Genomic DNA, 23,041 nt, shown 5'->3' on the forward strand with positions numbered 1-23,041 from the left:
CTAACCAGGAGAGCAAGTACTATGCAAAACAATGTATGAAATTAAAAATCCATTAGATGTCCTCTAACTTGTAACCGTAAAGTAGATTGGCATATTTTCAGATGTACAAAACTTGGTGCAAGCGTTTCTATGCATATATTATACAATGTCAGGTAAAATCCATTTTTAAAAAACCTGTAGTTGTAAGTTACTTTCAGATAGAAGAAAATACAATGCTGTTAAAATATTTTTCGACAATATTCGTTTGACAAACACAACCGTTATATAAACCAAATCTGTTTATATATACCAGTGTTTCTCAACCTTTCGGATATATTCCACTACAATCTTAACAAAAAGAATTGAGCAACAATCAGATTCTTAAGATTCCCAAATATCCCTTGGCACCCTTTAGCAAGCATTACAATTGGCACTCCAGGGTGGCACCCTAGTTGAGAACCACTGATATATACTGTATACACGATCTGTGTAGCTCTGACAATTATGGGCACAAAATATTTTTAAGGTTTCACTGAACACCATGGTCGCTATGAAAAACTAAGAATTACGAGAAAATGCCTTGTAGTGGCGAAATCTAAGCATTAAAAATATTATCGCCGTGACGTAAGCTGAGTCGTTGTGCCTTTTTTTCCATTCCTCGCTACGCAGTATTAGCCCATGCATTCTCTCATTTCTCTCTCCTCTTACTCTCACTTGTGTGCTTTTGAGTTACCTTGGTCGTCAGTCGAGCCTGGTCTTGTTACAAGGTACCGCCCTATTTTGAGTGCAATAAATTGGACTGGTAAACTAAGTTGTGTTGGGTCGATGTAGTAACATGTAAATAGCCGTATTTGTCTAATTCTAAATAGAGGGGAAAAAAGCTTGTCGATAACTCAATAGAATTTGTCTTTATAGAGTGCCACCTGATTCCTCTAAATCAGATATGAAGAGTCAAAGGAACTTAACAATAGTCATAATAAACATTGGCATCACCCTCATGCGCTACAGTCCCATACCTGGGATGATATTGGCATTTCTCCGGGGCACTCCGAATCCTCCACCTCCTCCACAATCCCGCTTCCCCTCCTTATAACCATGCACCTCACCGTTCTGCTGGTGACCCCGACTCCACAGCTGGCGGAACAAGGACCCCAGGACTCCGGCGACCAACTGAACAAATAAAGTCGGGGTTGAAAATGATCTACAAAGGTTTGTGCTGTTTTTTTTTATTAAATTGGGGTGTAAAGAAGGCGAATTAAGATCCGATGGTGTAATGGGGTGTAGCCAACCCGTCGATCACCACATTTCACCTGGTTGATTGCGTCGAATATGTTCTACGTCATTACAGTAGCCGTCGGGCACAAGCCGAACATTTAAATGACCATTTGTTGTCTGGACAAGCCTAATAAAGCGTTCTTTGACCTAACAAATTAACCTCCATGGCTGGCTTGGAATGCAATTAACGTTCAAAATGTTTAATAAGTGACTTTTCCGCCGATCCAGTCGATCGCGAGTCTCTAAAAATATTTCAGGCGATCGCAAGCAAACATAACATGGCTACACCTGTAGTATCCCGTTTTAAAACGACAGATTTAAACGGTAAAACAGTCACACACTGACAGGTGTGGGTTGAAATTCTACCACAGTAGCCTTTAAAAGAAGAGTATTTTTGGACCTTTGGGTCCGTAAAAAGTAAAACGGGAAAGCAAGCAAAATCTTTTAAAATTAAATCATAGGCTGGTCAATTATATTAGCCGGAGTAATCCCGTCATGTTAGGTTTACCGTGTCTAATTAACAACTTGTAGGCTTGTGAGCTGTACGCAGTATTGTATGATGATTTGAGTGTTGAAAATACGCATTTCAAATGTGATATTTTAATATTTATTTCTTCGAAATTATAAGGGTTTTCCCATTATTTCCAAGAAGCATGGGTATCCGCTTCATAAAAAACACTAATTTAGCTCACTAATTTAGCTTAAATATATTGGTTGAGTAAAAAGAATGTTTTGCCGAAAAGAAATAAAATGTTTTTCAGAAATATGTTCGTTTACAATGAAGAACAGTTGTGAAATGCAAAGCTAAATTTGGTCATTCACTGCCTTGTGTTTGTGCTTTAATCAACAACTTTAAAAATATTTGTTTATTTTTTACCTTGGTTCTGCAGAAAGAGAACTGATCTCCACAACCCGAAAAGCAGATTTGAACCCACCGCTTAAATCGCTCTGTTGGTTTTCGGGGGCCGCTACTGGCAAAGGCAGGGCTAAGGAAACAATGAGTGGAAAGTTGTTTTTTAAATATTAAAATTATAATGCGAAAAAATTAAAGGCAATAAAGTTAGTTTATACAACGACCGTTTTGCTATCGTTTTTGATTTAGGCAAACCATTGTTTTTTCAAATCTAACAACTAGAAAAGCAGTTTTTATTGATTCTTAATGTAACGAATGCTGTTTTGACATTTGCATTAAACCAGTTTCCACGTTTTTATAATTCTAATTTATATCTAATACTAGATAGGAGTAATAGCTAGTGAGCGTTTAAACTATGACATCGTAATCTTTTCGATTTTTTGTTCCCCTATCAAAGGTCCCAAGGGGCGCAAACTAAAAAAAAATACACTCTACGTCATGTCTAAAAATTCGAAAGATTGTGATGTATTGTTTTTGTATTAAGTCCCAGAAAAAAATCTGTGTATAACATACCTTAGCAAACCATACAACAATAACGGCAAAAACAAGATATGTCTCCATAATAAATATTCGGCCCATATGATTAAAGACTTTAATTAGGAGTTTCCGGGTCCTTTGAAGCTGATGGACAATTAAAATTAGGAAACCTAATCTTTTGAGACTATTTTTAATAACAATAAAATGTCTTGAAAATTTAGTCACCTAAAAAACTTTCAGGTCAGATTGAAACGGTTTGATAAAACCGATTGTTTATTTCAAGACATAAAAGGTTTGCTAATAACGTACCTTTTACTATCTGCGAAAGGACAATTTTTTAACTTCAATCACAAAAGTCGCGACAACTTCAATGATGAAAATAAGGTTTATGACATTGGTTATTAACCGATGGGTCATGGCTAACTGGTGGACCACAAAGCATTTGGAAAATGTACTTCAAGGAGGGAGCCACGGAATATTACAAAAAAACAAAAGTGGGCCACGGCCATAATGAGGTTAAGAACCCCTGTTCATGACGTACGTGATGGGGCAAAGCAGGTTGCTGGTACGAAGCATGCCTTCCTGACCACTGGCAGGTTTCTTCTGTCGCACGAGTTCGACGGTTTGCTGTCGTACGTCTGGCACCGCACGACTCTCTGCTGCCAACCGCGTCCACACGTCACGCTACACTGCAAGCCAAAACAAGTGGATGATTTACTCATTTACTGGACTAAAGTGGTGTACTTGATTGGCTTACACAATTAAATGTCTATATGTTATAATATAGAGAGGTCGCGTTTTCAAGCAGGAGTATGAGCCATTTGGATAACGACAGTGATGCGCATGTCAATTTCCCGTAGCGATTGACTATGATGAGCGTAAAAATGTATATATATTATAGTAAAACATACTATTAAAGGTGTTGTCACACTGCAGGGGTGGGCACATGTATTCAATGGAAGAGCCATTTGTAGAAAATACAAGCACCAAAGAGCCTCAAAATTATTTCAATACAAAAAGAGCCGCATGTGGCTCACGAGGCGCAGTTTGCCCACCCCTGCACTATGGTATAATGGGGGCCATTTAAACATTAGTTATTAGTGTATTCTATAAATACTGTATATTATTTTACAATTTAAGGCGACACATTTTTTGCTCAGCAATAAAATGGACTACAGTGTGCATAGACTATTTAGCAGAAGGATCTGTTTACTACCATAACTATTTGTGATACAGTTTATTTGCCGAAAACCTTCCAAAACGAGGTAAGCTTTTCGACTTAATGACTAAAGATGCTCTAAAGATTTGGGACAAGTCAAATCATTTTAAAAACAATTACTTAAAAGGCACTTAGGAGTTGTCACAAGCAATTAAACAGTCTTGCAAAACTCTTTACAAAAGAAAACCTACCCTAGTCCAGGGCATAGCCATCCAGGTGGGACATGGGTCTTCATTACAAGATCTTCTGCTTTCAGGCACTTTGAGGCCGGCGTCATGGCAAGGGCTGTCGTCTACTGTGGCCAACGCCCTCCCGTCAATCATCATTTCCACGCAGGACATTGTGCGAGTCTGGAAGCCACCGGCACAAGAGGCTGAACAGTAAGTCCAGGGGTCGGTCTGCCACCTGAAACGTATGATTGGAATCAGATAACATGAACACTGGAGAGAGGAATCAGGTGGCACTGTATGAAGACAAATTGTGTTAAAATCTCGACAAACTCTCGCACAACTGTGCTTTCTCAGGTCAAAGTATAAATGAAAAAAGAACACTGGAGTTTCTTAATTGGGCTTTGTGTGTCTTGGTGGCAGGGTCGGATCGTGCCTTTTAGGCCCTAAGCACCAACAATTTTGGAGCCCTATACATGTTTCGTTTCTCATAGCTACAAACATTTATAGACACGTTTAAGATGATACTTAAGAACGAAAAATAGGCATAAATTGATTTCAGTGGGCCACCATTGAGGGCTGGTACTTTGGTGCCCTATGTAGTTTTTCATACCCACAAATATTTTTGGTACGTTTAAGATGATACTTTAGAAAGAAAACTGAGCAAAATTTATTTCAACCGGGACACTATTAAAGTCTGAGCCATTGGTGCCCTTTATTTGTCATATCTCATACCTACAAACATTTCTAGGTTTAAGATAATACGTAAGAAACAAACAAAATAAGCAAAAATGTATTTTAACTGGGCCACCAATGAGGTCCAAGTTGCCTGACCAACTCGAATTACTTCAATAAACACTGAGGCACCATTGAATTCGGCTATGACAATTTCTATGGTGCCATAATCACGTGGTTATTTTACTTAATGGTTAATCCATCCATACTTGGTGGCCACGAAACAAAATATGAAATAGCACGGGAGTTACGGGTTGTATAGATTTTCGAGGTAACCCTTCGACTACAAAAAGCACGTATTAATGACGCTGTTTTGCTTCCTGATGGACTGAGGAATTATAATTTTTGAATTCATACAGTTTTTATCGCTGGAAATCAAGAAACCTTTCGCGGCTCCGAAAAAAAAACACACATGACGTAATATTTGTCAAACAAAAATCGACGTAACAACTCATGGACTTACTTGATCCGTTGGACGTACTCAAACACGATGTTGCTTCGTCCTCCGGTTGAACTGCGCTGGACAAAAAGCGAAAAATGCTTTATGGTTGCTGCCAGGCTTCACTTTAGTTAAACAGGTGCGCGAATATTACAAGAGTAATGAAAAAGCACATCACTTTGACAAAATACAGGCCGGCGCATCACGCGTTGAGCGCCAAGGCGTCACGTTCGTATGTTTATCAAGCTATTACAAGCCCCTCCGTAGTTTGGCTTTGAAATGTCAAGCGCTTCTTAGAAGTACAGAGCGCGATATTCATTGGAGGCATGAAAGAGGAATATACAAGGTGTTGAAAAATAATGAATTATTGAATATTATTCTTGTTTTCATGACACAATACAATTTCTGGGAAATTTAATTTATTTAGAACTTTTATTTTGTAAAGGGGGTATCGTAGGAAACATTCGTGTGAAGATGTTACAGTCGCCTTGAACAAATTAATCTTGCACAGGGCTGCAATTAAAAGCATGGCCATATTTAAACCAGACGTGAAATAAAGTTTGCAAAAATTCATCACGAAACCAATAAGATTGATAACCTTGGTCTTAATTTTAGTTATTATAACAACATATAGTGTATTATTATTAACAAAGGCTCCCTTGGGGTAGTTGAACTAGGTTAGGATGCCAAGAAGGTCTAATTGAGCTATTGGTATATATTTAGGCAATATATTTTAAAGAAAAGAGTAGGCTATAGTAAAAAATAAAACGTTTTTGCACTGAATATACTTTATTTTATTTCACATTTTTTGACCGAAAACAGCAAATTTTTGAAGTCTGTTTGTACTATGACGTAAATATATGACGTCATCTCTAAAAAATGTCTTGCCTACGCTGGTCCATGCGAAGCAAAAAAATTTGAAGGGTCCGCGGCAAGAAATTTTCAAGAATGACGTCATAAATTGACGTCACAATCAAATAGACTTCAGAAATGCTGAAGATTCAAGTAAAATGGGGTCTCAATACATCTTTATCTTTAGGTAAACTCTTTTCTTTGATTAATTGATTACTCCTTAAATGTATACACTAATATTTCAATTTTGGCCCCCAAGGGGTCGATGAACCCCAGCTAAGAACCCGCGGTATAGGAGCTGCTGTTTTGTGCCAAAGTTTTGCTTACAGTCGCCGGCTAACGCGCGTATCGTACCTTTTGTCGACTGGACATTGCTCGACATTACAGCGATGAACTTTAGGAGAAGGTTCAACAACGCCCTCTTCATGACAAAACTTGGAATCCTTGCGTTCCCCGCTCATCAGCTCGAAGCAATACGGGCGTAGAAATTGCAGACCTAGGAAAGCGTTACGTAATTCGGGATTGTAGCACCACAATTAACATTCTAATCAACGCCTGGTGGTTTTTACACAACACCGTGACCGATTTAATAGGCTGAATAAAACTGTTTCGACAAAATTTGATAAGGGTATAGTTTTTCATCTATTGATGGTGTGAAAAGTCAAGAAACCTAACTATACCAAAATGGGAAAATTGATTGATAAACAATTTTTTTTTATCTTTTTTATTAAACCGAACTTAAGACAGTGTTTCCCAACCCATAGGTCGCGATCCTAAAATGGGTCGCCGATGGCAGTAGTCACATTGCTAGATTTATTAATATTGGTTTAAAAAGCAAGGCTCATATTAATTAAGTTTCAATTAGTTAATGTTGTTTGTCTTATTTGTGTTTTTTTAAGCTCCCTAAAATTCATTGAAGATAATTTTGTCACTTCTCTGAGTATTTGGGTTGCCGTGAAACAAGTTGGACAAACACTGAGCTAAGAGGTTTGAAGTTTATTGTAGAATAATTAGAAGCAATAAAACATGTTATGTATAACATCTGTACAAAGATGTGTAATTCCCCTTAATTTTTTGGTAAACATTTGATTAATTTTCTCGCCAAGTTGGGTAAGTTTACCTCCTCCGCAAGTTGTCGTGCATTTGACGGTGCTCTCATCGTATTTCCAGGCGTGCATGAGCGGGCGGTAAAACTCGTAGCGAATGTACTTCCACAGGTTTTCATCGTACATCGCCTGAAGTAGATTGGATTACTTTTAAACTATGACTTTGCTATTAAATTCAATAAGTTTGCGAGGCATTTTTGCGTTATGTGGTTCTTTAACTTTTACACCATGTCAAACGGTTTTGCTTCCTTACAATAGTGGAAGACTTAATTAATTAAATTAATTTTGAACCACAGCAATACTAAAAAATAACAAGAAAATGATTAGCCTCTTAGCAATCAAATCAGTACCTAACACACATTCCAAGCTTACAAACGATTTTTTATCATTACAACCCACTAAAAGAACGTGCTGTGCCTAAATTATCAGTCAGTGACTTAAATATTGCGCCGCCTCTGTAACTATTTCTCGTGGACCCAGGATTCCGCTAACCCCAGCTTAAGAACGCCCTGGTTTACATCAATTTGAGAAGTAAGTCCTTTCTAAGGTACACTGTGCACGGATATGTAATGTAGCTTGATAATGAATTGCAAAAGCCAAAAAGGTCGAGTAGATCGACATCATCTTGATTAAAAGGTTTCTTGTCTCTGTCCATGTCAGTCTTAGATGTATTTTATTTATTTAGTTTACATTTTAATACTTTTACTATTTTTACTTGTACAGATAAACTGATGATGCCTATTACTTAAATAGCGAAATGGATATTTACATTAAAAGTTTAACACCTTGCTGACTGATTTTTTTCGAAGCGGTGCGCTTCTCAAGCAATCATTATTAAGTCCTTTCAGATTTCCACGGACTAACCTTTACTCGGCACCTACCATAACGTTTATATCCTTTGGTACTGGGCCGGGTACTTCGAAATATTCCTTCCCGTATCGGAGTCGTCCGTACTGAACAACAAGACCCGACGTCTTAAAAACTCCGTTTGTCTTGTTCTGAATCTTGTTAGGAACCATAAAGTCGGCCTCAGATGAATCGTTCAAAAGCAACCCTATTTGAATTAATATATGTTCAATGGATGACTGTTGGTTGAAAATATATTCATTTTATGTTTGTTGACTCTGTATAGACTTAGGCTATGTTGTCAAAAACAAATGCTTATCTAAACAGAGTATTATAGGAAATATATACCTACATTTTGTAGGAACACAACAATGTTTGACAATCATTATACGGCAAAACAAATGTGTTGCATAATTAAGCTTTTGATTTCAAAGCATTACAAATATAGGGATGTCTGATAATATCGGAGTCGATACTCGATGTCAAGTTGTAGTATCGGTACTAAGGCGGTATCAAGCCAATCCGTTAATATAGCAAAATAGTTTACGTACAAAGGTGAAGAAAACAGTAGGTTATAACAACTAAATTTCCTAATTGTAAAGCAAATAACCTGAAATTCACTGTTAAAACGTTTTAATTTCACCTATTTTGCTTGTTTGAGGATTGTTATGACGTCATTTGGTATCGAATAGGATCACGATAGTTTTTCACCAAAATATCGTGTATCGGAATAGGAGTAAATGTTCAATATCGGACATGCAAAACTATAACCCAAATGATTTGTCCAGACCGTACAAAATAACGCTTTTAAAGTTCTTAGCATGCTGTTATTCAAAGCTTATGTCAAGCAGCCTGGTAGAGCTTCTGGTGTTGATCAATCAATATAGGAAAGAGTGGTGTTTGTTAGGTTGCAATAGTTTATATTCCAATTAACGTATTGATAAAATTATGTCCACAATACAAACGTCTTGTTTGTCAAATAGGCTACGAGATTTCATTTCGATTTGACGCAAAACTCCAAGGCAACCCACCGACATGTCCACTGCCCCTCTCAGATACGCTGATGTGGCGACTGTTCTGTGGAACTTTGATCACAACCTCACTACCTGGTGACGATAAAAAAAAACGTAAGACATCACTACCACAATGGTAAATATGTTTAAACTTTGCCTATTACAGCAAACGGTTTATTTGACAAAAACAAACAGTACAGACTTTTTAATAACAAAACGCTAGTAGGCCTTTATTTTTTACGGTATGACTATGAAAATACAGCTTTAATGAAAGAAACGCGAGAAATCAAGGCAAACGTGTGTGGTTAATGCTAAATTTTCAGCTATTTACTATAGTTTTTAGTTTTTGTCGTTGTAAGGATTTGAGAAAATTAAATTGAGTCATAAAATTTCAAATTATCGTAAGCGCAAAGCTATTTACTTTGCAAATAATTGTAACTTTGTCTTGGACACTATTTTTTTCTGTATTAAATAGCAAAACATTTTAAGCTTTGTAGGGATACAAGTCAATGCAACTTATGCAAAAAAGTGGAAGTATATATGTAACCGCATTGTATATTAAATTAGGTTATAGTCCGATATGAGGCAAACAAAGCAGATTCAGGGCCACTACAACCCACCTTGTCGCTTGCGAGGTTTCGGCGTGTAGATGCCCGTCACCAGCCGGCAGGTGTCGCCCTTGCCCCGGCAAACTCCACAAACGTCGAAGCGAGCCTCGCTCTCCAGTTGCCCGTCGCAACCGACGCTCTGCGCATGCGCGAAAAAAACACGTTACTTTAGATATTAGCTCGTTGTGCAACGTTCTGGGGGTAGTTTGAAACCGTTTTTATTTTTGGGGGAGGTGCCCTTCTTTGGGTGGGAGGGGGCCACTGATTTCTCGGGAGTGGTTTCTTTGAAACCGTTGTTGTAAACTAAATTGTTAGGTATAGCAATGGAAACAACAAGAGGATTGTTTCTAAATGTGGGCGTTAGATCAAAATGCCCGAAAATTCAGTCTTTGTCAAAAAACAACAGAAACCACTTGTACTATTTAGTTCGAAATAACGCCAAATTCGGTAAAACTTCATAGACATAGCTTGATAATGAATTGCAAAGCCAAAAAGGTCGAGTAGATAGACATTCATTTAATGTCAATTTTCGAAGATAATGCAAGCTCGTATTGAAACGTCTGAATCAAGATGATGTCGATCTACTCACTTTTCGCCTTTGTAATTCATTATCAAGCTACATTACAGATCCGTGCGTAGTGTACCTAAATTCTTACACATAGCTTGTCAAGTAAATGTCCTAAACCGCGTCTTCAAACAACTGTGGGTTTTAATTTGTGTTTTAATGTAATGTTGCCTTTAAAACTACAACCTCACGGAAGTACGCAGGGAGAAAATTAAAACGTGTTAGTCACTAACAACCGTCTATTGTTCCCGGGAAGAAAGAATGAGAGTCTTGAGGTGAGAGCAGCAAAGGAAAAGATTATGGAATAAAATATACCATAAAAATAGATTCAATTTAAATACTTTTATTTTGAATAAGTGCGAACTTTCTTAATGTGTATTGGGTGATCCCGTGTTGTAATTACTTAAGTCAGTGGCTTGACTTAATTGCACTTTAGTCACTGTTTTCAATGATTTTACTTAAGTTTTTTTTGAATGATTTGACTGGACTAAAGTCTTTTGGACAAATGACTTGACTTGGACTTAAGTCATTTTGTATCTTGGGATTTAATATCTTGGGATTAAATTAAGTGTTCTTTATTAAAATGAATCTCAAGTTTTGCACACAATTTTATCGGAGGCAATATGCAAGACGAAAATTGAAACGTTTAAAATGTTTTTTTTTAGCAAGAAGTGAATTCTCCGAATTACAGCCACTCAGCATATTACTGAATCAACAAAAACAGTGCGTAAGGGAGAGCAATTAAGGATTGCAAGTCGACGAGCTGTCGGGTTAAAATTAGTTACAAACACGCATTTCGCCAGCTAATAAGGTCACGGCGGTTGTTCTAAGCCTTCCGACTTTGAAACCGCCAACCGAGGACTTAAAAAGGCCGCAGGGTGAAAACATTCCTGGGGCTAAAAACAGACATCGGGACCGCGGGGCCGTCACTGCGGCGTTTTGCTAAGCCAGGGCCGGCGTAATTTCAAATGCCAAGCGCGAAGCGGTAAAGGTCGCCTGCCAATTTGTACCGGCGCTAATCGCTGGTTCTGAAGACTATGCCAATAGCTTCTGCAAAAAGTGCAGCCAATTTGCATAATACTAAAGAAATGTATAGATTCAGAGCTTTGGTATGACGTGCGATGCAATTTGCCAGTTGTTTTCATACAATATACCCTCATTTGATTCCATCGATATTTGAGGCTAAGGTGTTTTTACAATCTTCGTTTTTCAGGATACTGATAAGATGGTGCAACCAAATTTTCCCCAAAAGTGCTACAACATTGGCATACCTCTTGGTAATCATGCTACGCTGGAATGAATAAAAATGCCAAAACTTGAAAGAAACTCAAGCTAAAACTGTAGATTAGCACGTATTTGGCATTTGCTTTCCCTTAAACCCAGCCACATAGGTTCGTGAGGTGTGTATGTTTGCCACAGCCCGCGGGGCACTTAAAATCGCACCGGGACTGCCCAAAAATAGACACGGCATCTCCGCGCGAATAAGGCGAGCCACAAGATTCCGTGATTACTTGATAACCGAAGAAAATAGTCGGGAAATATTTCACGAGCTCCGCATGTTAGCGTGCACGTTTTCGAATCCAAAGTCAATAGGGTACGTATAAATCGGGGCTGTGAAACGGAACTAAAATGAAAGGTTCTTCCAAATCCATCTGAGGTTTAAATACTGGGCTTACATGCAATTTTAAAATTCTGCAAAAATAATTTTAAACATGGCGCATATACGTTTATGGCAAGTTAGCATTGCGGACAGCAAGTCACGCTTATTTCTTTATTGGCGGGATTTTGTGTAAGCGTTGCCCGGTAAAGACTTATATAATTGTAAATAATCTGTCGTGAAAAAAACACTTATGTCACGAATAAAAAGATTGATTTCGGATTGAGGTTAAAAAACTACTAAATCCGTGAAGTTGCAACTATTGTCATAATATGATAGTTACAAGTAACAACAGCAAGAATAGTAACAACAGCAAGAAAGCTCAATAAAATGTGGCCATATAGTGACATCAGCGCCACCAGAAAACAATAAATCGTCGGAAGAAGATTAGCGACAATTTATATTCTAAGCCAAAACCGATAGTATTAAACAAAACTTAAACCAGGTTGTTGTTACCAGCGACTTAATCCGGAAAACAAGGTAAAGGACAAGCGACGTGCGGGAGATTTTCGTTTAAGGCGTGGAACACGACAAGAAGTAGTAACATCCTTAAAACACCGTTTGCCTATCCTTGCGGATTTAAAAGCACGAACATCCACAAGTTTGTTGTATGGCTGCTCTAAGCACATCCGACACCCTTAACTAAGGCTTGTTTAGTGGCTTTTACATTTAGAAGAGGGAGAATCACACGGCGAAATAATGTCGCACGAATTTGTAAAAGGCGAATGTGTCTGTTAATTATAGAGTCGTGCTTGCTTAGAAACCACGTTCGCTTTTACTTCAGCTGAACATTGTCATGCTTTTTGTTCTCCTATATATAAGTGGCGGCTTGCCAAGCAAATAGAGCATAATGACGTCACACTTTAAAACATATATATTTCTAACAATCCATAAAAAACAGGCCAACACAAAAAGTCGACACTATTTTACTTTAACTTGGAGCAGAGTACAATTTCATTTTATCAGGTTAGTCGAGTAATTTCAAAAACTGCGTCCGAGTATTAGCCAAGTTACAACCGAGTAAATTTGAGAATTACTCGTTAATCATCTGAATATCTGGGATAACCAACAAAAACTAGCCCTAAAACATACGATTTTACAAGTGGTTTTAACTCCAGGAGAAAAAAAGCGCAGAAATGTACACATCGCTTTATCAAAACAAATAGATGCGACAACAAAACCCTGGTAATTCGTCGGATTACGCCGGACGTTGGCGAAAAGCCGCGAACGAGCGCGAAAAACCGCGAAGTCGCGTCCGGCGCGAAATCCGTCGAAAACAAATCCGGAGATCGCGCGCGAGCGAGCGCAAAAAGTCAAGGGCCTATAAATAAGCGTGTCCTTCCGCTGGGCCGGGCGCCGGGATCCAGGAACTCATTGCCGCGCACTCCTGTGACCTAATTCAATTGGCACTGCAATTTCGCGTTTGCCGTTTACCTACTATTAGGCGAAATTCGATTGTTATGTTTTGGTCATGCGCTTTCTAAGAAAAACCTCGGGGAGCCTCGGAATAGTGTAGTGGTTTTATTTTAAGGGTTTTCCTCCCCGGGTAAGTCCGCCAGTGTGCGAATTTTATGAATGGGCGCCCGGTTTTATGAATGGTGCAGTGTTGGGCCGCCCTGGATGTTGAGTAGAACCCTATTTTTTGTAAGTATAGCATGAGAGGTACCTGACAAAAGGCGCGTTAATTCCCATGTAATGTTTTTTTTTTTTTAGTTATTTTAGCTTTCCACAATACATTTATCCTTAACCTAAACAATGCGTTTGTTCCAACAGGTTTGCAATTGCGCATTTTGACTTGCTGGCAAAATATAACAAACTAACACAAGCGACCGAAAGCATGTTCGTGTATAGTTTTGTTTGTAAATATGTTTTACGTGTGCATTTACATTAAAACTACGCAAAAATATTTTACCTGATTGCAGGACAAATTGTACCTGTCTACGATAACTGCATGACAAAAACGGAGGAAATAAGTTGACCGTGAAAAGGTACATAAACAAGAAAAACAAATTAATGGATAAAAAATGTTAGTAAACCAGTTTTGTGATTAAAAGTTCTCACTACAACAGTTGTTTTATGTTGTATCTCTTTTGTATCTCAACTTGCAACATGCAAAGATTTCCCGACCAATATTAGTCCCAACTATTGATCCGCTGTCAATGCGAGTCGCGCGAGTAACGTAACTGCAAATAAATCATACATTGGGCGTCACAAAACACAATCACGGAATCGACATATAGCAACAACTCAAGGATTCTGAATTGAGACACAAAGTGTTGCACACCATACCATGACGTAATCATATATCGGCCGCAAATTAATTGTCAATTAACAAAGTTCAGCGCGAATGCGAGCGGCACCGAAAGACGAGTCACCCGTCCAAATTGCGACGTTCGACTAGCGATTCTGGTCCTTGGTTTGACTAGTGGCCAAAAAGATTACGTAAGGTGGATTTCACAACTTCTAAATCGGGACCGGTGCTGTACAATGCAGACTTGAACAACTAGATTTATTTTAGCTTTTTAAAATTAGATTAGAATGCAAATTAGAGCATTTCAGTTTTTCCAAATTATATGAGATTAGAATTAGATCATTTCGAGTTTTCTCAAATTAGATTATAATTAGAATTACCGAATTCCTAAAAAAACGAATGTCAACTAGAATTACATTTGATTATTTACAATCAATTTCATTTAAAGAGCGAATCATTTCTAAATGTGAATGAGAAATATTCCTGTGCTAATTGTTATGCCTTTTAGCAGAGCACATGTATTTCAGGCCGTAAAAATCGCCTACAAGTCTTCCCAACCAGAGGGAAAAAAATCGCCTACAAGTCTTTCCCAACCAGAGGACTCGTCGCAAAAGCCAAAAAGATTACGTAAGGCGGATTTTACAATTTCTAAATCGGGATCGCTGCTCTACAATACGCGGGAAAATACTGCGGAATTTCTCCGTACGACCATGCCCCTGTGCTTTTTATTCAGTAGGCTGGGCAAACATTGGGATTGTTGGTTTTAGGCATGTTTGGGTTTTGTGGGTTTCGGATTGTTAAGTACGAAAATTGGCTGCTGTCAAGTCTTTAACACAAATTCCCAACCTTTTTGATTCGTTCCGGCATGATTCGACGTTTAGGATATGTGTATAATAGATAGTATTTGTATATTTGTCGCAGTAATAGCTCAAAAAATAGGAGCAACATTGACATTTTTGTCGCGAATGAAACTAAAAAGGAAAGAAGCGTTTTTTGAGCAGTAAACTATGGAGTATTATTCCTGAAAGCAAAACGTTGGAACAGTCTTCCCCTGTCCATTTTCGCTCAGTGTCAATTTTTTATTTTGCTTTTGATTGATTCAAAAATGGCTGCACTTTGCCCTTTTCCCTGCACATTTATAGTTGGTGAGCGGACAAGACAAAAATGACAACTTCAATGCCTCAAACACAACAAAGCACTTCGTGAGACGAAGACAATTTGATCGCGATTGAATAATATTAAACCGAGTTGAAATATTCCTGATTCGACAAGCCGTTTGACCCTTTGAGATCCTACCCAGTGTTACGTGTTCTCAAACTGGGGTTTTGTGAGTAAGTTTTAACAGCAAACCATCTTTTAAGTTCATGGTCTAATCCAGGGGTTCTTGAAAAAGGTGGGGGGTTCAAACGTGGGGCATCAGGGTTTTAGATGTCGCTTGTTTAAAATTCCTACTGTGAAACTTTGGGCATATATACTTTCCCTTGCAACGAACGTTCTACTACAGTTTCACAGCCTTTTATGGCAAGCGGCACCCCCTCAGAAATAATAAATAGATTGCGGCACCCTTATAAGATTTTTTTTTTGAGGATTATAAGTGGCACCCCAGGGTCCCGCGGTTGAGAACCACTGTTCTACTAAGCTCCACGTTTTCCTAAGGGACCGAATCTGTTACCCACACATCACGTGACTTGCGTGGGCGGGAAAGCGCTCTTACGCAATCGCCTGCGTTACGCGCGCACGGCCACGTCAAACGCACAATGACGTCACGCCTCCAAGGAAATAAATTGGAATGGAATCGACGCGAATCTGTCGCAACATGCGTGGGAGGGAATCTGTTTGCGTACAGACACCTCTTGCGCAGTGTTAAGCGTCAGGTAGCGTGCCAGCAGCTTATCGTATACGTCGCTTTGGGCAAACACAACATGAAAGTCGAGCCCCGGTTTGGACACCATACCAAACGCCTAGGCCCGCTGGGCTGTGTTTGTAGCCTCGCCAGTGCAAATGCCGACACGCCCAAACCGCGCTGATTAATTGGGCGCGCGCCAGGGCCCTAGAGCACCAGGGGTGCGTCCTTTGGGGGTCCTAACGGGCGAAATGGGGCCCACATCGCCCTTTGAATCCCCACTGTTTAGTTGCTTCAGAAATTTCACCAAGAAGTAAAAATGCAGCTAAAGTCCACAAAAACGGAACAGGAAGTTTCATATTACATGATAGAACTCATTAGCCCTTTATGAAGGTAATTCACCCGCACCGCCGCGGCTATTTTGGGTTTAACAGCGTAGAATATATATACACATACGCCCGCAATTTTAGACGGCTGTCGACAGATTTAGGGAGAATGATGGCGGACCAAAGCGTGGTGTGACCAACTAGAACCGGCAACGGCCATGATTTGAGCAGGACGACCGCATCGTTATTAATGATTTAGAGCTTTACAAACCGGTCAGGGGTGGTGACAGTTTGACGGGGGGGGGGGGTGTGTGGTTTGAACCCCCCTCAACCCTTGCGATGTAAACAATGAGTACCCCATCTTTTGTATACGTGACTATACACCACACTTTTGTAAAAAAAGTTCTTTTCTTGCGGCCGATTGCTAAGCGTAAATATAACAACAAAGCTATGACGACTGATTCTGTCCACTGAAATTTTTACGAGGGGACAAAACACAAAACAAATAGCATTGATAAATTCGAATTTAATTGATATGAGCCAATCTTCGTATTTCTAAGCGTAAGCATAACAGCGAGCTTTGGCGATCAACTAATATATTTAACTCTATAAATAAAAACTAAGGATAAAATATGGCATAAATAAACTTCGAATTAAAATAATGTGAACCATGCATTCGTATTTCTCCCACAGGTTTAACAACTTTTAAGGAAATCTGGGTCAGAAATATAAACCTAACTATGTAAACTACTGCAGTACCCAATTAAATTACACGGCGACCCAAGAAAACAGTATTTTTTTGGGGGGGAAATACTGTTTTGAAGGCAAAAATTCCAGCTAAACTTATGTAAGCGCATAGTTTGAAGAAGTCAATGACTCAATCTTTGCCTAATCTTATCAAGTTATGGTTTATGAAGGTTATATGTAACAACAAGCACAGTGCGGTATCTCAGCCGGGAATAGAACCCCCAAGGATTGCAACTAAACCACTGAACCAACGCGTTTGATTTATGCGGTCACAAATGTTGAAAGTTCGCCAAAATTGCTGTGCCTGTAGGGGAGCGTCATCCTATAATGAAATGTGATAACGAACTTTTATTTTATACGTGTGGAAACCTTTAAAACACATCTATTTTTAAATACACGTTAAATTCATTAGAATGACAAAGCTAACGGCATATTCTATTTGAATAAGAAATTAGCAGAACTGATTATGCTTTTTTGCGTAACTATATAGTATTCTTATTTTTTGTTGAATAAAGTTGTTTTAGATCTTTTTTACAACCTTCGTGGTTTTGTTCGGATCATATGATTTGGAAAAAAGATCAACAACTAGAAATGTCGGAGCAGGCTTAGATCCCGATATTAACAAAAATAATAATAATAATAATAATAATGTTATTGTTTCATCAACTAACGGCTTAACATATAGAAATCTCAAAGTGAAAATACGAAAATGTGCATTGCCGCTGTTCCCCTGCGTTCATAACACAATTACACCAAGATTTCTCAGGAAAATCAATGCAATAATATTTGTGTTCATCCACAATATATAATATTTCTCGTACCAGCTTCTGTTAAACTTTGTAGACAATTCTGAATGAATACAGGTTCCATGAACATGAACACACATATGTGCATGTTAACCACTGAGATCTAGCCCTTCTAGCCCTTCTGACAACAGGTTATATGACTACGACCGTTTCAAGGCGTTAAAGTACAAGTATTCGGGCAGTGGAGGAGTCGAAAAAAAGGATTAAAAACATTATAGCAGCCACGGTATTCGGATATATGCTTGTCCACAGCCCAGCAGCACGTATTTGAATCACGGATAAATACAAAGTCCAGAAAAAACGTTAAATAAGATATCAGGCCACTTAAAAGGTAGCGGGCAAATATTTAGCAGGTTCAAATTTGCAATGAATTTTAGCAGGGTAAAACTACAGGCACATCGACTTTGAAACCGGCCACAAAAACTGCGACCCATTCTTCGCAAAACTCCAGACCGCAGAAAGCTCGTAAAAAGTATGATTGATTGCACACGTGTCGCCGCGGAACAGGGGAATTCCCGGGGCGGTCGGCCTGAGGCGCCAAGTTGAGGGACGGAAGACAAAGGGGCGACGGCGCCGGTCCTTCGGCCTGTTTCAAGTCGCCCGGAATCGGCTCAAATATTGAATTTGCTCGATGCTAACCACCTTGGCGGCGCCAGCAGCACAAGCATAAGCAGGTCCTCTGTGACGTAGCAATGGAAAGGATGCGAAAGGGCGTGATTTGAATTTTGAATTGCTCACGATGTAAACACAGGTGAAGTTTTACGGCCACCGCAAAGACTATTTTCGTGTCGTTTCGTGCCGCGTTAACGGGGATAAATGGAAGAAACTGACATCCCTGAAGGCTAAACGCTCAAAGAGAATACCGGTGGAAAACGTGGTATTTCAGTAATTTTTGTGTGTACAGCTCTAAATTCGTGCGTAACTGATAGAAATGGGAGAATCACTTGAAATAAGAGTAAAGATAAAACCTATATTATCACGTTTTTTTAAATGATTCTTTTACTAAAATGTTTGATGTGATTGCATTCATGAGGCCACCACCACAGGTACAAATCAAATCCTACTTAAGTCCTTCCTATAAATCAGTATGCCCTATTGTAAAATATTTCCAGTTGTATTTGTAGGTAGACTTAGGTTTTCTAAACCGAAAGGGTTGGGATACTTGGCGGTTTAAAAGAATTACTATGAAAACCCTGCTGGCAAGTTTTACATTTCAATTATACCTTTTTGCACCTGCTGTGCGTTGTTTATGCTAATCTGTAAATCCTGACGGTATAATGCAGATAATTCTAAAGTAAAAGTAACGGTAAAAGCAAATTTGTTTTAGCTTTATAACATATAATACGGAGATAGGGGTCACGGGTTTGACAAATGATACCAAGGGGGCGCAAACCCAAAAGCAAAATAACGTCTAGATTAGAGAATCAGGGCAATGCAATCTAAAATTTAATCCTTCAGCACAGGTGGACAAACGCAAACCGAATGCAATTTCTCCAAACACAAGTTCAATTTCTCGAATATGAAAATTTATCCCAACAGACGAACCGAACAACAAGGCCTTTCAGAAAGGTGAGACGAGACTGAATAACACGGAACGTGGCGATGACGTCACATGACGTCAGACGCGCGTCATGGACAATCGATCAAGGGGTTTGTTGGCTGAAGCGCTGGCAAATGGCCGGACGTTGCTGACTGGTAATTGGGCGCCAATCTCTCTAATGCAAAAGGTGCTTGGGATGTTGCGACGGGCCTTTTTGTCAAAAAGGTTCCGGTAATGTTTTATTATATTTCTGCTTGTTTTTAATTGCAGAAATAACGTAGATTTGCATAAACTAAAAAACCTTCTGGATAATGCCATAACGGTTGGTATATTATGACTAAATTTTTCTTCTCCGAAGCTTCCAGCAATGTAACTGTCCCTGTTCGTGTTCGATTGCACAATTTACCAAGATTAGAGAAAAAAACAAAAAGTATCCAAAATGATTAGGATTCCGCATTTGTCGTTTCTTTCGAAAGTCCAGTGAAGTACAGTGGTGGAATTTAGAATTTTTTTAAAAATACTAAAGTTTTTAATTTAGGTCAAAATTGTATTTGTTTGTCCAGTCTACGATTTGACGGCTTTGACCGCTTAGCATTGTTGTTACATTTTAATTAAACTTTATTCATTGTCTTGGCTTTAAATTTCAATATATTGTCTTCGTAAATGAATCCAACGATTGGCTTGATATATTTTAGACACACGTGTTGCAAGCTTGACGGAAGAGTTTCTCCTCAGCTACGACGCAAAATTGCGCTTTCGATTTATCAAAGGTTGACACATTTATCCGGCAAGTCCGAGGTAAATTGAACGACTGACGCCGATTTACGGCAAGGTAGTTGCTTCCTGAACGTTTCTCCCCGACCGCGAGTTAAATTGTACTATCAAGTTTCAATCTGGTGCCGCACTGAGTTCTCTTAGGATCACAAGAGACGTGGAGGATTATATCGAGATACGGATGGCAGCATTCAATAAAACTGACTTATCGTGTAGCCCTAACCCGTGTTTCCCAGAATCCTATACCAAGGCAACCCGGCGTTCGATTGGTGCGGACATTTGGCGTAAAAACTTCGGTTTTCAAACACCTCGTCCAGTATTATTATACACATGTACAATTGTACAAACACGGTTGTAAGTTAAATAAAGTCATCTATGTTTTAAAGGGTACGTATACTGCTTTCCGGTCTACCTAAAGCCGTACATGCCAACTATATCAAAACACGTATCAAGCAAACACCTCTCAAAGGGTTCTCCGAGTGCAAAGGCTAACTTCAACTGTTTTCCAACTTAATTGACCGCTGATCATGTGTAGCTGGTTTAGTTTCAAGTGAAGATCTCGGTCAGATCGAAGTTGTGAGTTCAAACCGCCTTGTTGGGGACAGAAATACACGTCAACCCGCAGGAAAAGATTAGATTTAGGCCAAAAACACGTAATGTAGTAAAAATCAAAAAAAAAATCTATATGGATTCGATATTCGCGTATAACCTATGTAAGAGATTCACCAGTCAACAAACTGAACTGGATCCTAAATCAGGGTAAAAGGTGGGAGTTTCACTCCAATTTGGCCAGCCTCAAGTTAAAACATCATTGCCGTGCTCCAAAAAATATGTCAAAAACTTTTTCTCCTAACTTACTATTTTTGTTGATGTTTGCGAAAAGCAAGCGCGTAAAGCAGTCGGCTGCTGCTGGTACCAGCCAGTCGGCGGCGTTGAAGACCGAAAAGCCGGCGGAAAGGATTACGAGCAAACACTTACGGGCCCACTTCCTCGGCCGGTAATACTGGCCGGGGGAGATACGGCGGTTCCTTCCGTGGTTTGACGCGCACCTCATCCCAAAGCATACGCCTTCCTAAGCTAAGCGAAATGAACTTAACCGAAAGAGACGGATTTCTCGCGACCACATTCGTTCAAAAGGCAAGCTACCGCCTTGACTTTGGCCGAGGGAGATTGTGATAAGGCTTGGAATTTCTTGGGGGCGGAACGGCATTGGTGCGATAACAGGCGTACAAATCCCAGACCGGAAAAGAGTATTGTCAATGTGGAGGCCGAAAGCATGCTTCGCGATTTTGCACGCACGCTTCCTTTATAGTTTTACAGAAAAGATTTGTCTTCTTATTGAGTGTAAGCTTTTAGATTCGCGATTTTACACTTTCGTCGCTTAAGCACTAAAAACGTGTTCCCGTAAAAAAACGGGAGTGATGTTATTTGAATTAGTAACCGCCATTACTAAGGGATAAAATCTTTCACAGATAGTTGGGGATAGAAAATGATAGAAAATCAATCCGTTCAGAACTTCAGCATGACTGATTGAATATCCACAATTTACTGGTAATCTTGCAAATATTTCGGAAATACATACAAGGTGTGACACTCGCTATAGTATTGGCACGCCGTGCCTCTCTTTTTATTCTCTAAAATTAAAGTTTGGCCCACTTAAACTATATTGCAAATGGCATTGTTAATTCTGCACGCGAGTATTTTATAATAAAAAAGCGAAATGGGGAAACTTGTGGCGTTACGTTTTCGCGTAACTTTATGATGTCATTCTGAAAAAAAAAAAAAAATTAAATGCCTTTCCAAGCTAAAATCCTGGAGAGTACTTCCTTCAACCGACAACTATAACTCTGCGTGTTAAATTTATGCCGGGGGAGTTAAGTATTCTGTGCCGCAAATACAAAAAGCGTAACATGGACCGAGGAAAACTAGTTTTTCGCTTTGTTTTATTGTTTCATTTTCAGTTGGAAACTTTTCAGAAAAAAATGCAATAGCAAAAATGATAAAAAAGTAAAATAGTTTACACTATAAGCTGACATCTTCATAAGACACAATAAGTTACCTTACAAACTCCACCGATACACATATCGAGTGAATTGTCCCGGCACCGCGTTCCATCGAGAACCTTGGGCGACATGAGGGCCACGATGTCGGTGCCGTTGGCCCGGCAGTAGAGGGCACAGGGCAGGTGCCGGCCCCCCGTTTCTGGAACCCACCGGTAAAGCGACCCCTGGTATGGGACGTTGTTGTACACCGAGCATTGCATCAAGCGGAAATCAAGGGCGCTTTCGCAGTCCTTAAATGGAGGGTTGCTTGTTAAAAAAGGATGTTAGTTGGGTAAATAATACAGACTGTAATGTTCCAAAAACCGTGAATGTTATTTTTGACCTGGGAAAATTATCCTTAACGCAAGGCGAATGCAAATGAGCCAAAAATGATCTATGCGTAATAAAAACAATAAAGCCGATACAGTAGTGGACTAATGCCTTCTCATACAGAGGAAGATGTCATTTTGAACGTTTCGAATAACTCTTTAGTTATTTACAACATAGTAAGAAGGCACTATAGTGCTGATAAATATTGCATTCCGAGTAATATATAAAAACTTATTTCTGTGAGGTAGGTGCCTTATAAGCAGTTTAAGCAATTTAAGTTAATCTAATAAGAAACGTTAAAAATGATACCTGCTTCTGTATGGGATTCGGTATTCTTATTACGTCTTACTACAACATCCAACCATTATGTCCCAAAAGATCTATAAGAAATCCATTTATTAACGAAAATCAAAACTATACACGAAGAGCAAAACTATCAGTGTTTTATTTAAAAAAAGCAAATCGGTTTTAAGCGGACGACATTGCTTAACGTTAAGGAGCATCTTTGCCTTGGGTTAACAGTACGTACCG

At 39.1% G+C, this 23,041-nt stretch overlaps 1 protein-coding gene across 1 annotated transcript in view; it reads right to left on the reverse strand.

Moving 5' to 3' along the window:
* LOC146170280 (ADAMTS-like protein 3) overlaps positions 1-23,041 on the reverse strand; it is a 44,933-nt gene that overhangs the window by 709 nt on the left and 21,183 nt on the right. The window contains exons 5-15 of the mRNA XM_083388076.1: positions 22,198-22,431; positions 9,642-9,768; positions 9,040-9,114; positions 8,044-8,216; positions 7,177-7,291; positions 6,411-6,552; positions 5,229-5,279; positions 4,055-4,268; positions 3,186-3,328; positions 2,132-2,240; positions 996-1,149 (exon numbers count right to left, since the gene is read on the reverse strand). Coding sequence (XP_083244202.1) covers positions 996-1,149; positions 2,132-2,240; positions 3,186-3,328; positions 4,055-4,268; positions 5,229-5,279; positions 6,411-6,552; positions 7,177-7,291; positions 8,044-8,216; positions 9,040-9,114; positions 9,642-9,768; positions 22,198-22,431 — 1,537 coding nt within the window. The remainder of the gene's footprint in view (positions 1-995; positions 1,150-2,131; positions 2,241-3,185; positions 3,329-4,054; positions 4,269-5,228; positions 5,280-6,410; positions 6,553-7,176; positions 7,292-8,043; positions 8,217-9,039; positions 9,115-9,641; positions 9,769-22,197; positions 22,432-23,041) is intronic.

This window comes from Ascidiella aspersa, chromosome 1 (genome assembly GCF_963924565.1).
Source record: "Ascidiella aspersa chromosome 1, kaAscAspe10.2, whole genome shotgun sequence".
Lineage (NCBI taxonomy): Eukaryota > Metazoa > Chordata > Ascidiacea > Phlebobranchia > Ascidiidae > Ascidiella > Ascidiella aspersa.